The 14,880-nt window shown below is 38.9% G+C and overlaps 1 protein-coding gene across 1 annotated transcript in view; it reads right to left on the bottom strand.

Moving 5' to 3' along the window:
* Positions 1 to 14,880, bottom strand: part of LOC126276000 (uncharacterized) — a 51,504-nt gene that overhangs the window by 17,059 nt on the left and 19,565 nt on the right. Inside the window, exon 3 of the mRNA XM_049977283.1 lies at positions 2,585 to 2,809. Coding sequence (XP_049833240.1) covers positions 2,585 to 2,809 — 225 coding nt within the window. The remainder of the gene's footprint in view (positions 1 to 2,584; positions 2,810 to 14,880) is intronic.

Consider the following 14,880-nt stretch of genomic DNA (forward strand, 5'->3'; position numbering starts at 1 on the left):
CTGATGGGAACCAGTGTTTCCACTGTTCCAAGGCCTTTGCTAAAAATTGAAATAATTATTCTGTTTTGTAGAAAGTTAGATTTTTGAACTAATTGTTTACAATTGATATTTTTATGAAATTTTGTTTGAATGCAAATAATTATTTAAGAAAACAAACTGTATTAAACATTTTCCTAATGACTGGAAAACATACTTTTACACTGAAGTTTTTGTGAGTATGTAATTTTTCATGACATCTTTGCAAACATCTAATAATGAGTTTGGTGTCATGGATTATTACATTTCTACATGAAGGCTGGTGCAAAGTCAAGTAGGGCATGTGTTATTGTTGTTGCTCAGATATTTGTTGTATTTCATACTGGCTGTAATATTGAATATTGGATTTGAATTAATCAACTAAATGGGATGAATGATAGTGTCAACTAAATTGAATCAATGACAGTGAAAAACTGTGAATTTAGCTGCTGCATCAGGAAAGAATGTATTGGAAGAATGTAGACAAACACGTCAGGTTATTATTTATGATCAATAAACCCTGGATTAGATTATTTTATGTGGAAGATGAGTATTAATGAATCAAACAATGGAAAATCCAGACTGGAATGTAACAATATTATACTAAGTATTATAATAAGTATTAATGATATTTTTGCTCTGAAAATATCTGATTAACCGATGGTGTCTGGTGATACTTTTCAGTTGATATATCAACAAAATCATCAGCTAAATGTTTACTCTGGCAAAAGTAAGATTTTTACGTTGAAATAATCAGATAGCTACTTTAGAATAAAACACACAAAAACACACACATGCATATGAATCAGTTCTAAAATACAAGTTCCAAATATATGTAGTATAACCTATTTGTGGCTTTACATTGTATATTATGGTTTTGAGTCTTCTATTTAAAAATCACAAGAAGAGATTGTCACACGAAGAATACTTTTAATAACTGTCTTCTAATAAACTTTTGCATGATGTTTGATTTTTAACTCACTGTTCTGTTGACCATATATCCTTCACCATTCTTAACAACATTTTCAGCATAGGTTTATAACAACATGACAAGTTGTGATGTAGGCTTGTAATGCTGTAGTAGCCTTTTTTCTAAATTACCTGGACAACCTACCTCTCTGTAGATGGAATGAAGCAACATAGTAAAATATTATATACAAGTGATCTGTGACTCTACAACTAATCTCTGTTGATACAAATGATTCTAGCATCTTTAGAGAGGGATCTTATCTCCCTCACCCTCTTCTGTCTGTGCTCCCAATGTGCTTGCATGCTTTTGTTGGAGATGCAGAATTTTAATATACAAATTCTATAACAGTACATCAGTTATTAAACTCTGAAATGTTCTTATTTAAAGTGTATTATACTCCATCTACTTTGTCCTAACCTGTATTTATCTGTTTCAGCATTAATTTGGGGCAAGACAATGTGGAAGTCTTGATAAGGTGATGCAACTGATTAGTCACCATTGTAGCAGCCTATATGCAATTTTGCATGAACAACCATAGAAACTTTCAAAATTGTCCATTCATGGTTTGCAATATCTGATTGCAATTTGTTGTATGCATTTTTTATGCATGCCAGCATCGGTGATTCAAACCTATATCACTGATACACGGTCTGGTATCATTCTATTAATAACTGACATCCAAAACCAGCTTTGTGGATTCTGAACTATGATTTTTATTTCTTTTATTTTCTTTATCAAAATGTCTCATCTTTCATCATAATGTTGCAGCTCTATCAGTTCCATTAGTAAACATTTTTAATGATTAACTCTGAACCAGAGCAGAAATATTATAATACACCAATTATGCAGTCAGGATTTTAAGATCCACATCAGCAGTGATGGACCTTCGGCCTTGCATCACATTACAACTGCCATATTTAAACAGTAGACACTGTAACAACAGGTTAGTGAAGTACATGTTTAATGTAAATGTAACCCATGAGGTCAATTATGATAGCTCTATGTGGATGGCAATATATATATTTTACTCATTACAGTTTCTAAGAGCTCTACCTCTCAGTGTCAATAACAAAATGTATTGTTAATACTCTGTAGTCTTCTCATCTTATGAGAAATATTATATATCATTTGGCTACAATTTGTAATGACATTTAGCAACTCTGCTCTTGTAAGGTATTGCCTATATCACCTACAGATGAGAAGCTGTCAAGAAAAATGTGAAGCTGCCTCAACTGCATCAAAACCAACTGCATCCCTTTATCAGTGGTGGATTATACCCAGCCCTGAATATGATTGTGGAACAATGGAAAAAACAGCAGGCCACATTATTCATGAATGACTAATAAGAAAATTTCAAGGAGACTGATAGGACTTCATTATGGCCTCTCCTAAGTGTACTACATAGTTAAGCTCCCTGGACATAGACCTAGAATGTAATTGTGAAATTAATAAGGTTGTACATGTTCACTTGCTATGCATACTTGTTTGTTAATACTTTTGTATTTTTTATACCTTATTTTTCTGTTTACATGCACTATATTTTTCTGTACCATCATTATTAGTTAAATAAAATAATTGTGAATGTTCAGTTATTCTTACCTGTTTGATTTTCCATGAGCGATCTTTGCACACTGTTGGCATTGTAAACATCAAACCTGAAGGAACATCATAAGAGCCGTCTGAGAACACAGCCATTGACACAGCCTTATCGGGTTCTGTGCCATGCCACAAATCATGTATATGTTTTATAATTGCTGTTGATTGACTGAGGTTAAAACGTGCTGGCTTTGAAACTCTTTGTAGGTTTTGTTGTTTCACCATCTGCTATAAAGAATGCAGAAAACATTGATATAGCAAACGAAACTTTGCTGCAATTAACATGACATGAAGAACATGTCACAATGAATATTGCAATGACAATGATACTATGACCTGCAGTGGTGGGAAGATGATAAACAAGCTAGCACAGAAGCTACACACTAAGCAGGGCTAGGACATGACAAAAGCAAAAGCTGATTTGATGTTATCCATCAGTCCAAATGAGCTGAAACAAATTGAGACATGCACCACATCACATCACATATAGCTTAAACTAGAATCTATTTCTGCATCAAAAGGACCTTTTCAACAGCACAGCTTAAATATGGTACACTTCATGAAATACAAGCTGGAAATGTCATGATGTATCACATTTCTGAATACTTTAATACTATGAATAAGTTACAAGCAATAGATGCCAAGATTGATGGTGATCTTTTGTTAATAAAGTTGTTTTGCAGTCTTCCACATGGTTATGGTGGTTTTAAGGACTTCAACTGAGTCTCATGGCAATTGACTAGATGCCAATGTTCTAAAACTAAAATTCTTGGGAGAAAACAATGGAAGCATTCAGACCACAATGAAACTGTGAATGCTACAATGTTTGTTAACTTGAGTGTATGGCTTGTGCTATGAATGAGAACGACAAATATGAGACAAAAATCAAACCAAAACCAGAAAAAGAAAATAAAGAGGATGAATGGTTTTTCATGAAGAAACAACGAATGAGCCATGAACAGTGCCAATAAACACATTCTCATAAACAACAAAATCACAAGTACATTTTAAGTTTGCAGTCAATGGCATTATTCAAGTACAGAATACAGGTGACATCTGCTTTTACTTTCATACACTGCAAACCACTGTGGGGTGCATGGCTGAGGGTACTTCCCAATGCACCAGTTATTATAGCTTCTTCCCACTCCAATCATGAAAAAAATGCAGGAAGAACTATTGTTTAAACACCTCTGTGCATGTAGTTATTAGTCTAATGCTGTCTTCACAATCTCCATGGAACTGATATGTCAGGGGGGAGAGGAGGGAGGAGTAGTATATTCATAAGTTCATCATTTAAAGCTAGGCCTTGAAACTTTGTAGGCAAGTAGTCTTAGTATAGCTTCTGCCTATCTTCAAGTGTCTGCCAATTTAGACTCTTCAGCACATCCATGATGCTCTCCCATTGTTCAAACACAATTCTCAACAGTTGCGCTGCTCTTCTCTGTGTAAGTTCAATATCCTTTGTTAGTCCTATTTGATGTGGACCCCACGAACTTGAGTAGTATTCTACAATAATTTTTTAAGCAATCTTCATTGTACTTTGACTACATTTCTGTAGTGTATTACCAAAGAACCAAAGTCTGCCACTTGCTTTATATACAACTGAGACTATGTAATTGTTCAATTTCATATCCCCCAACTTGCTATACCCAAATATTGGTACAACTTAACTGGTTCTGAATAACTGATACTGTAGTCATGGGATACTACAGTTTTTTGTTTAGTGAAGTGCATAATTTTATGTTTCTGAAAATTCACAGTAATTTGTAAATCTTTGCAGCTCATTGAAATCCCAGCAACATACAACTGAATCCTTTGCAGTTTTTTTTCACATAATCCTTCATTTTAGATAAAATCACCATCTGTGAAAAATCTGAGGTTACTATTAACATTGTCTCCATGGCCAGTAATACACAACATGCTGCATGAAACATGCTGGCAGTTCCATAGTGCTGAAAAATGCTTTGTATGTGGCAGATCTTGGAAGCAACCTGTTTCAATAATTTGTTTTATATAATTCAAAAGCATGTGCCAATACAGAACAATGCCTGTAAAATGTAGTAGTCTCTGTTTTTTAGAAGTTTCTTTCAGAGCCATTTTCACTATTAGGCAAGACTAGGTGGCCACCTAGGGCAGCAAAATTTTAGGGGTGGAAAACGCAAAAAAAATTAATTTCAAATCAGTCAATGAGAAAATGAGAAAAAATGAAAAAGAGGAAAAACTAAAACGCCAAATGTTATCAAATGTATACAGAATAGTTACTTAATAACTCTTTACTTACTGTGATGGAAGTGGATGATGAAAAAGATGAGATTTATTCCTATTTCTAAAAATATTTCAATTAGAACAGAAACAAAATAACAACACAATTATCCAGATGAGCTAGTCTGATGCTGTGGCCTGTCTCTCATCAGGATAGTATAATTTCTAAATTCAAGGATAAATTCATACATTCGATAATATAGTTCCACATCTTTATTAGTCAATTTTCTTGTAATTAAATAAGTAATTGATGCCAAATTTGGTGGTGCTGGTATATTCAATTGAGTTCTAGTTTAAAATGTTGAGCACATTCTTCCTATTTCAATTATTTTGGAAATTTCAAAAACTTATTTATGAAAATATACAGTACAATCACCAACAAATTTTACATATTCACATACACCTTTACCTTTAATCCAAATAAATACAGATTCAAAGATTCCAAGACTTACCAAGCGGGAAAGCGCCAGCAGACAGGCACATGAACAAAACACACAAACACACACACAGAATTACGAGCTTTCGCAACTGGCAGTTGCTTCGTCAGGAAAGAGGGAAGGAGAGGGAAAAATGAAAGGATGTGGGTGTGTGTGTGCGAGTGTACACCTGTCCTTTTTTTCCCCTAAGGGAAGTCTTTCCGCTCCCGGGATTGGAATGACTCCTTACCCTCTCCCTTAAAACCCACATCCTTTCATTTTTCCCTCTCCTTCCCTCTTTCCTGACGAAGCAACTGCCAGTTGCGAAAGCTCGTAATTCTGTGTGTGTGTTTGTGTGTTTTGTTCATATGCCTGTCTGCCGGCGCTTTCCCGCTTGGTAAGTCTTGGAATCTTTGTTTTTAATATATTTTTCCCATGTGGAAGTTTCTTTCTGTTTCATTTAAATACAGATTCATTATGATTGAGTTTTCTTTTGTTACATGTATACAATACAAGTGGAGACGTAGAATTATAAGCAGATTTACCAAAGTCTTTATTAGCAATTTCAAACATATGGTAGGTACGGTAGGCAATTACATCTCTATCAATAAAACTTTCAAGTCCAGGTACACCAGACACTCTGCTACCACCTCTCACAATGGCAACAGTGAACCATCCATTTCCATGTGAGAATGTGTCATTTATATCAAGACTAAAATTAAGAGAACATCCAAGAAATACACAAAATCCATCGACAAAGGCATGCCTTACAGGAGAATTCATTGCCGTTCTAAACAGACAGTTTATAAAACCATCAAGAACATCAAGTTTGCCACAACATCTGGAGACAAGAAGAACCGCATACCAGTTAAGAGTGTTGCTGCTACTGCACTTGTCGATGGACCTTGTGTTTTCTGTGGCTGTAGACTTAATTTTAGTATTGACATTAAAGATACTTTCAACCATGGTAATGTTTGGCTCACTGTAGCCATTGTACTTGGAGGTACCGGAGTTCCTAACGTACCTGGACTTGAAAGTTTTGTTGATAGAGACATTATTGCCTATCATACCTACCATATGGCAGGTGTTCCGTTCGTCTGGACAACGGAATGCGAATGCGCATTTCGCCAGTTGAAAACAGCGTTGCTTTCCAATACTTGCCTTATGCCATTTGATTCCCAGTAGCCCCTTTTGTTGATGGTGGATGCATCGGATTTCGAGATCGGTACTGTGCTTGTGCACAAAGATGGATCGCACGATCGCCCTATTGCCTTTGCATCCAACTTGCTCTCGTCTGCGCAAATAAATTATTCACAGATCGAGAAAGGAGCATTGGCTCTCGTATTTGGTGTTACAAAGTTTCATGATTTTTTGTTTGGTCATCACTTTACCATCATCACAGACCACAAAACTTTGACATCGCTTTTTCATCCGAACAAGCCTGTACCTTCACATACAGTGCAGAAATTCATTCACTGGTCTATTTTCCTCTTTCAGTACCACTACGATATCTAGTATCGGTCCACTGCTAGGCACAGAAACACCGATGCGTTGTCCTGTTTACCTGTACCTGAGGAAAGAGCATTTGATTCCTCTGAACTTGCTTGCATATTCATTGATTCAGAAACCGATGATGTGGTCAAATCATTTCCAATTGATTTTCGTCATGTAGCTACAGCCACAGCTGCCAACCCTGTCCTTGCTACCATTCTGCGTTTTGTTGCTACGCAATGGCCCTTGTCAACGTCGCGGATCGGGGGCCCGTTGGTTCGCCGATTTTTTGCTCACAGGGACAGACTTTTTGTACAACGTGGTGTTTCGCTGTTGCGTTCTGATAATGATGAGTCCAGGGTCGTGGTTCCACATTCGTTAGAGTCCTCTGTCTTACAGCTTCTCCACCAAGGACATTGGGGTATAGTGAGAACAAAACAACTTGCTCGTCAGCACTGTACTTGGTTCGGAATCGATGCTGCGATTACAAATATGTGCTCTTCTTGCATGGTGTGTGCCAAACAACAATCAGCACCACCGTGGAAATTCTTTGCATAACCAAAAGCCACTTCCCCTTGTAACACTTACACATCGATTTTGCTGGTCCATTCTGGAATGCTCGATGGTTGGTTGTGGTAGATTCATTCAGTAATTTTCCTATTGTTGTCCAGATGTCTTCCATGACATCATCTGCCACCATCCCAGCTTTATCTGCTATCTTTTGCATTGAAGGTTTCCCACAGACTATTGTTTCCGACAATGGCCCACAATTCATGTCCGCAGAATTTTAGTCGTTCTGCAAGGCCAATGGTATTCAACATCTGCCGTCCGTGCCATTTTCGACACAGTCAAGCGGTGCCACTGAACGATTGGTCAGGACTTTCAAGTCACATATGTTGAAGTTAAAAGAGTCACATTCTCGGGAGGATGCATTATTTTTCTTTTTGTCCTTGTATAGCTCTCAGCTCCGAGATGGTCGCTCGCTGGCTGAGTTGCTCCACAGTCATCATCATCGAACCTTGATGTCTTTGCTACATCTGCCCCATCAGGTTCCTGTGCAGCGGCAGACACCTGCTTTTGCTCCAGGCAACATTGTCTTCTATCACCACTATCGAGGTTCACGGCGTTGGCTCGAAGGCCGTATTCTTCGCTGCCTCGGCTGTGCTATGTATCTGGTTTTGGGGGCCTCTGGTGAGGTGCGACGGCATCTCAATCAGCTGTGCCTCTGTCGTCACACAGGGTCTGCTGCTCCCTGTCTGCTTTCAGCGATGGTGCCATCCGGTCAGTGCCCTTTGGGACCCATCTACTGGCTCGCCTCAGCCCCAGGTGTTACCGACACTGCCTTCCATTTTGCCCCATGGCGACGTGCAGCCACCACCGCCTGTTCTCCCGCCGGCAATGCCCACAGTGGACGCTTCACTGTAGCTGCTGGGAGCCTCCCTGGGTCACGCGCCGCCGATAGCTTCCGGGACCAGTTGTCCTCCGACATGGAACTCTTACTCGCTCCGGACCATGTGTCATCTCCGCCCGTCGGGTGCCCCAGCCCGATGGAGGTTGACCCTTCGGCCCCTCCTGTCTCTGTACGGGCGCATACACCGCATGTTGGCGTACACCCTGGAGCAGGTTTTCAGGCGTTTCCTAGCTCCCCGCAGTCCGAATGGCAGGGTGCCTGTGGCACAGCCTCGCCTGTTGTTAAGCTCCCCACCTCGTCGCATATGTCAACATGGGGTCCTCCCCACGCTGGGCGGAAGCCTTATACCACAACCGTACGCCAATTTGCAGGGGAGGAATGTGGTGTCACCACGAGACACCACACTTGCTAGGTGGTAGCCTTTAAATCGGCCGTGGTCTGGTAGTATACTTCGGACCCACGTGTCGCCACTATCAGTGATTGCAGACCAAGCACTGCCACACGGCAGGTCTAGAGAGACTTCCTACCACTCGCCCCACTTGTACAGCTGACTTTGTTAGCGATGGTTCACTGCCTACTTACTTTCTCATTTGCCAAGGCGATAGTTTAGCATAGCCTTCAGCTATGTCATTTGCTATGACCTAGCAAGGCGCCGTTATCAGTTACTATTGATACTGTGAATCATGTACTGTGAAGACCAACATTCATCATTAATGGATTACAGTTAAGTATTCCACCAGCTCTGTCTGTTTTTCTAAAGTCTAATTTCCTGTTCCAGACCTCGTGCATGAGCTAAAACGCATGCCTTTCGGCCTCCTCAAGTAACACAGTGTTGGCTCTCCTGCCAACCACAATGATATACATGTAGATTGCCTATTTCCCCTCAGGTGGTCAATGGTGAATAAAGAATATGAATCTGAATGTGAAAAAACTCAGCAAGCTGAATTGTTTACTTGTAGCCATGCCTTGGTCTGTTTGTGACATCATCAGACCAGTAATTAAGAGTGTGGAGGTGCTGATGTACACTATGTAGCTTGTAGTGGGAAAGAATTGGCGTTGTTTGTTTTGTTTAGCACTAAAGAAGAAATTGAAGAATCAGCAGAAAAGAAGAAACCTCATGCTGATTTCGATACATGAATGATACTTTCATTGTATGAGTTCATGTAGAAAAAGAACTCTCTGAATTTCTAAATTTTATGAATAATATTAGTTGTAATATGAAGTTCACTGTTGAAAAAAGAGAAAGACTCTCAGGTCTCATTTTTTGATGTACAGGTACAAGAAAACCTGATCGAATATTAGGGCATAAAGCCTACAGAAAGGCTACTCACAAGGACAGATGCCTTCATAGAAATTTCAATCACAATTCCAGCCAGAAAAAAGGAGTGATCAAAACATTGGTGGACCATGCTAAAAAAATGTGTGGACCACAATACTTGTAGGATGAGCATGATTGGTCACTTAAGAACAGCCTTCAGAACAAATAGTTACTCTGAAAAAGAGATATAGGGGACTCCATCCTAAATCTCAAAACATGGTATTGATACAACATTTAAACCAACACGAAAGGCATACAAATATCTGAACATTGCAAAGAACCTACACCCGCTGATTGCCACAGCAGCAGTGTATGAAATGCCCTTACAGCTAAGTGTACAGAGGAACTACAAAAAGGAGGATTAACACCTGCCTCAAGGAACACTAGAATAATTGCCACCTGGCCAAGATGGATAAATCAGCTGTAGCACGTCATGCATTAGGACCAGTGAACCACCAAATTCATTTTTCTGACACTGCAGCTTTAGCAAGATCTAATAATTGCTATTCTAGGAACTATTCTAGGATGCACAAAGAGACCATAGAAATTCAAAACTCTATAAACAATCTCAGTAGAAGAGAAGAAGGATTGAAATTAGATAAGTTGTGGACATTAGTGCTAAATAAAACAAACAGCATTAACTACTTCCCACTACAAATGCCACAGCATATGTCAGCTCAACACCCCAACCTTAAATAGCAGTCTGATGATGTCATGAACCAAATGTTGCGTGGATACATATAAACAATTCACCTTTTTTGAGTTTGTTTAAGTCTGTAACAGCTTCTTGATCAACAGAGCCTGTTATGTAGTTCAAAACATTGCAAGACTAAACCTTAGGCAGAAAATTATGCCTTAGACCCTGGGTGTATGCTCAGAAATCAGATATCAGCCATTACAATTTATGTTCAACACAGGATACTTTTCAGTCACTTGCTAAACAGCTAACCACCTGCAGAGGACATTCCCTCTAAGAAAGGTGCCCATGCACAGACTGACCATACATGCTGCAAATACAAATTTCACGCAGTAAATAAGTCCACAAGGAGAAGCAGCAAACCACACTAAGCTGCATAAGGTATGGCAGACATGGAAAATGAATGGAAATAACTGAAAGAAACAGTCTTTCCCCCATTTTCACACGGCTTAGCCCCAATCTGCAGATCTGTATTCACAAACGTAGTGCTATGTGAAATTGTCATAATGCTGAGTATACACCTCAGTTTTATTTGTGTGAATTATGCTATTACCAAAGTTGTGAGAATCTGTTGCTACTATCATTCTTAAATGAGTAACATGACATAGGCAATTGTCAAATTCTCAGACATATGCTTTTCAGATTACAAATTCCTCTGAGCATCAATTTCTTGGAAATTATATTAAAGCAATGAAATAAGTACTGATATTAACAAATTGCTATTGTTCTGTTATGATCTCTTATATATTTTATTGTTATTATCATTCAATCCCTTGGCTTATGTGACATGTTAAAAGTGTGGGTGACATTCGTTATATTCAAAAGAAGTAGGTGGAACTTTACTATGATACCACCCTTCAACAAAACCTGGATCTGCACTTGCATGGGGAGAACATCATATTTCTTGAAGAGATATATACCAGATCAGCAACCAATGCCAAGTGTTAAACCATTGACTGATGGAGAAGGAACTTCAATACATGATGTCAACTTCACATCAAATGCATCAGAGGTTGTAGTGATCAGATTTTTGCCATTTACTAATTATAAAATCTTAATTTTGCGCTTTATTGTGGCATTTACACACTAAATATGGGATTGGGAGCAGCAGCCACAACAATGTAAGTAGATTGTCATAAACCTTTATTACGACAAACTGTGTTTTGGACCTCAAAATTAATACTTTACATTCCAGCTTGTTTAATAGTCCAGAACATCAGTATCAGAACCATCATTGCCATGGCACAAAATGATGTGGTGCTAAGTTCTGTGTGAAATTTTATGATGCATAGGTAGTGTGATTTCCTTGAATGCCTCTGTAACAGTTGCTTAAATTCATCAATTGTCTGGTATTATTATTTCATGATGTGCTGCTTAATTATTCCCTCCAGAGAACTGTCACATGATGTCAGATCTTGACTCCTCAGAGGCCACTCCATTGGTGCTGGCAGATGCACTGATCCTCTCCCTGTCCATCTGTCAAAGAAACATGATTCTATGAGGTGCCTACTGGACATTGCACCCCAGATCATAACAAGTGGAGGGTTTTTCTTTAACTCTTCATAATAATATGGGCTTTTGTTGCTCCAAAAAAAAACCTCCTATCCCAACAAGATTGATAAAATGCACATTCATCTGAGAAGGAAACTATGCCATGCTATTGGAGCCTCACAAACATATTGAGTAATCTTGAGCAAGCTTCATGTCTTTGCCAAATGTCGTTATCTCTCAACTTGTTTACAAATTTTGGCGTAAAAGATTTTTTTATTTGTGTCAGCACAGTTGTTTTTGGAATTCCATGTTCTGCAGATGTTTCCCACAGTGAGTTTATTGAAGGTCTAGTCACATGATCTGCCATTGCTGCACATGTCAGTTGTCATGTTGATGGTTGACCTGTCCACATTCCATCCAAAATAAATCAAGTTCTGAGGAGTTTCTGTTGCCATCACAGTATCATTTACTTTGGTGGAAATTCTTTATGGAATCATACCCCAAAATCTTGTTGCACATCTCTTAAGGTTTTGCTAGTGTGCATACATTCCTGAGCCCATGCACTTGCCAGAACATGTTCGTCCACACAGTAGATCCTCGTGTCCATCATCTGAAGAGAGAGAAAAGACATATGGAGTATAAATATGAATTATGAGCATAAACAAGTGGGGTGAAGACGTTCAAACCTTACTGTATTTTAAAATTTTTGTTATTGAGAGACAAACTGCAGGCAGACTTTGATGTGGGTGTTGTGAGCTGCAGCACAAGTCATTTATCAGATGATGGTTGGGCTCCTTGGTGCATAGCTAAATATTCACTGTAGCTGGCTGTCAGCATCTCCCAGTGGTTGCATGGGGACTGTGAGTAGTGCATGTCTTCAGAAACAGTTGTGCGCTAGCAGCAGTTGTGCTCAGAAGCCAAGTCTCATCAATGCCATCATCAAAGGCTCTGATCTGGCATCTCCAACTGAAGATTCCACTACTATCACTGAGAAGTGTCTCTTTTGCAGTCTGGAAGGCCACCACCAGGACTATCTTTCTCTTAACATTCTGCAGAGCTCTCTCACTGGGTATCGCCATGCACTTTATTAGCCAGCTCATGATCTTCTTTTGGCCAATCAAATTAATTTTGCAACATCCTCGTTAACTATCTTGTACTAGCAACAATTTTCATGGCAGAAATGCCACTCATAACTACTAAGAAAGATAATCCTAGATCATATGTGTTGATGTCTCATGCCCTATTGACCCAACTATTTGTCATACTGCCACTAACTATTTTACACTGCCCACAGTTCCCACAGCAGAAATACCACACATAACTGCCAAGAAGATTATTCCTAGAAGGTGTGTCTTGATCCCCTGTGCCCTGTGGATGCATCCATAAGTCATCTCTGTTTTTATCTTTGCAAATGGCTGCTTCCACTACAGGTTGTCAATATGTGTTTAGGTCTGTGACTGCTCCATTACCTGCCCAGAAATACAATATCAGCTGGGTGAACATCCTGGGGATCATTCAGTTTGCTACTCCAAAGGGTTTTCCTTGCCCCTTCCTCAGGCAGCTATTGTATTGAGGTGGCAGGCAGAACATCTGGTCTGGCCTACACACTAGAAGATCGACATCTATGATGTATTAAATAGGTCAGAACATCAAAAGTTGTTCAAATTGATATCAAACCACTAGTCAGATGCCATACTTTAGTGTATTGTTGACAGACCACCAGATAATAAAATAATTGACTGCAGTAGTGATGGTTTCTCCTTTCAGAGAGAGGCAAGAACAGCTGTACAATGCTTCAACCAATGTCCTGCAACTGACTTTATGGAAATGTTTGCTCTGGTTGCAAGTATTATGTCATTCACCCTACTCATGTCTCTAACAGGACATCTTAATTCATATCTGACAGTTTCGTGTAACCACTGGATATCTAAATGGTGACACTGTAACACAAGCGTTCATGACAACCAGGCTTACATTTAAAATCTTAAAAAGAATGACAGAAGTTGAGAAAGAGAACCATATAATCAAGAACACAAGTGATAGACTCTAAATGTTGAAATCTGTGGATAAAGTACATGTAATTTGAGAAAAGCTGTTTATGAATTTCATCAGAAAGTTAAAAGTGGCATGCCAAGTTGGTTGGAACTCTAAAATTAATCAGATTGGATCCAGCAAATCGATATCTGTGTGTCTGTAAACAGTCAAGAATGCAAGTGATACACTCTAAATGTTGAAATCTGGTGATGAAGCATATGTAATACAAGAAAATCCATTTATGAATTTCATCAGAAAGTTGAAAGTGGCAACTTTGATGGAACTCTAAAATTCATCAGAATGCATCCAGCAAATCGATATCTGTGTATTTGTCAAAAGTCAAGAAAAGAGTATTGTCTACTTAGTTATAAAGGTGGTTGACATTATAACTCCTTCAGCAGATTTGGATGGAACAAAGCAAATCAAGGATATGGTATCTTCCACATCTCATGCCAATGGCCTTGGGAGATGATATATTTTGTAAGCAGCAAGAATAATAATTCAAATGACAAAATTACATTATGTCATAATGGCTACATTAGAGAACTCTAAAAATCTCACACAATTATTGAATTTAACCTTAGTAAGGTCTACATGGAAACTGGATGTAAGATGGATTCAATAGCTGTCACTGCAGAAGACCACACTCATCTTCCATTCAGAGAAATTGTTAGAGTGGTTGAAGTAGCTCTAAGCACTATGGGACTTAACATCTGAGGTCATTAGTCCCCTAGGTTAAGAACTACTTAAACCTGACTAGCCTAAGGACATCACAAGCATCCATTCCTGAGGCAGGATTCAAACCTGCAACCGTAGCAGCAGCGTGGTTCCTGACTGAAGCGCCTAGAACCGCTCGACCACAGCGGCCGGCAGTTGTTAGATTTCTGATGTACACTACTGTAGCCACTTGATACGACATATCTTAAGCATTCAACAAGATCTTATAATGATACCAATATTGTTCACTGGCAAGCTGCAAAGTGAATCATGGGATACGGCAAGAGAACAGTGGACAAAAAAGTGATCTACATCCAGGATGAGGAGAGACACTCCAGTTTTGCAGTTGCTCTTTTGAGGAAATTTGAAATTGACAGGGCATCATATACAAGTTACAATTTCACCTTTTGTGGATTGGCAATATTATGGTGTTCGTCAACAGGTACTGAATGTATGAGCCTC

The sequence above is a fragment of the Schistocerca gregaria genome, chromosome 1 (genome assembly GCF_023897955.1).
Source record: "Schistocerca gregaria isolate iqSchGreg1 chromosome 1, iqSchGreg1.2, whole genome shotgun sequence".
In the NCBI taxonomy this organism is placed as follows: Eukaryota; Metazoa; Arthropoda; class Insecta; order Orthoptera; family Acrididae; genus Schistocerca; species Schistocerca gregaria.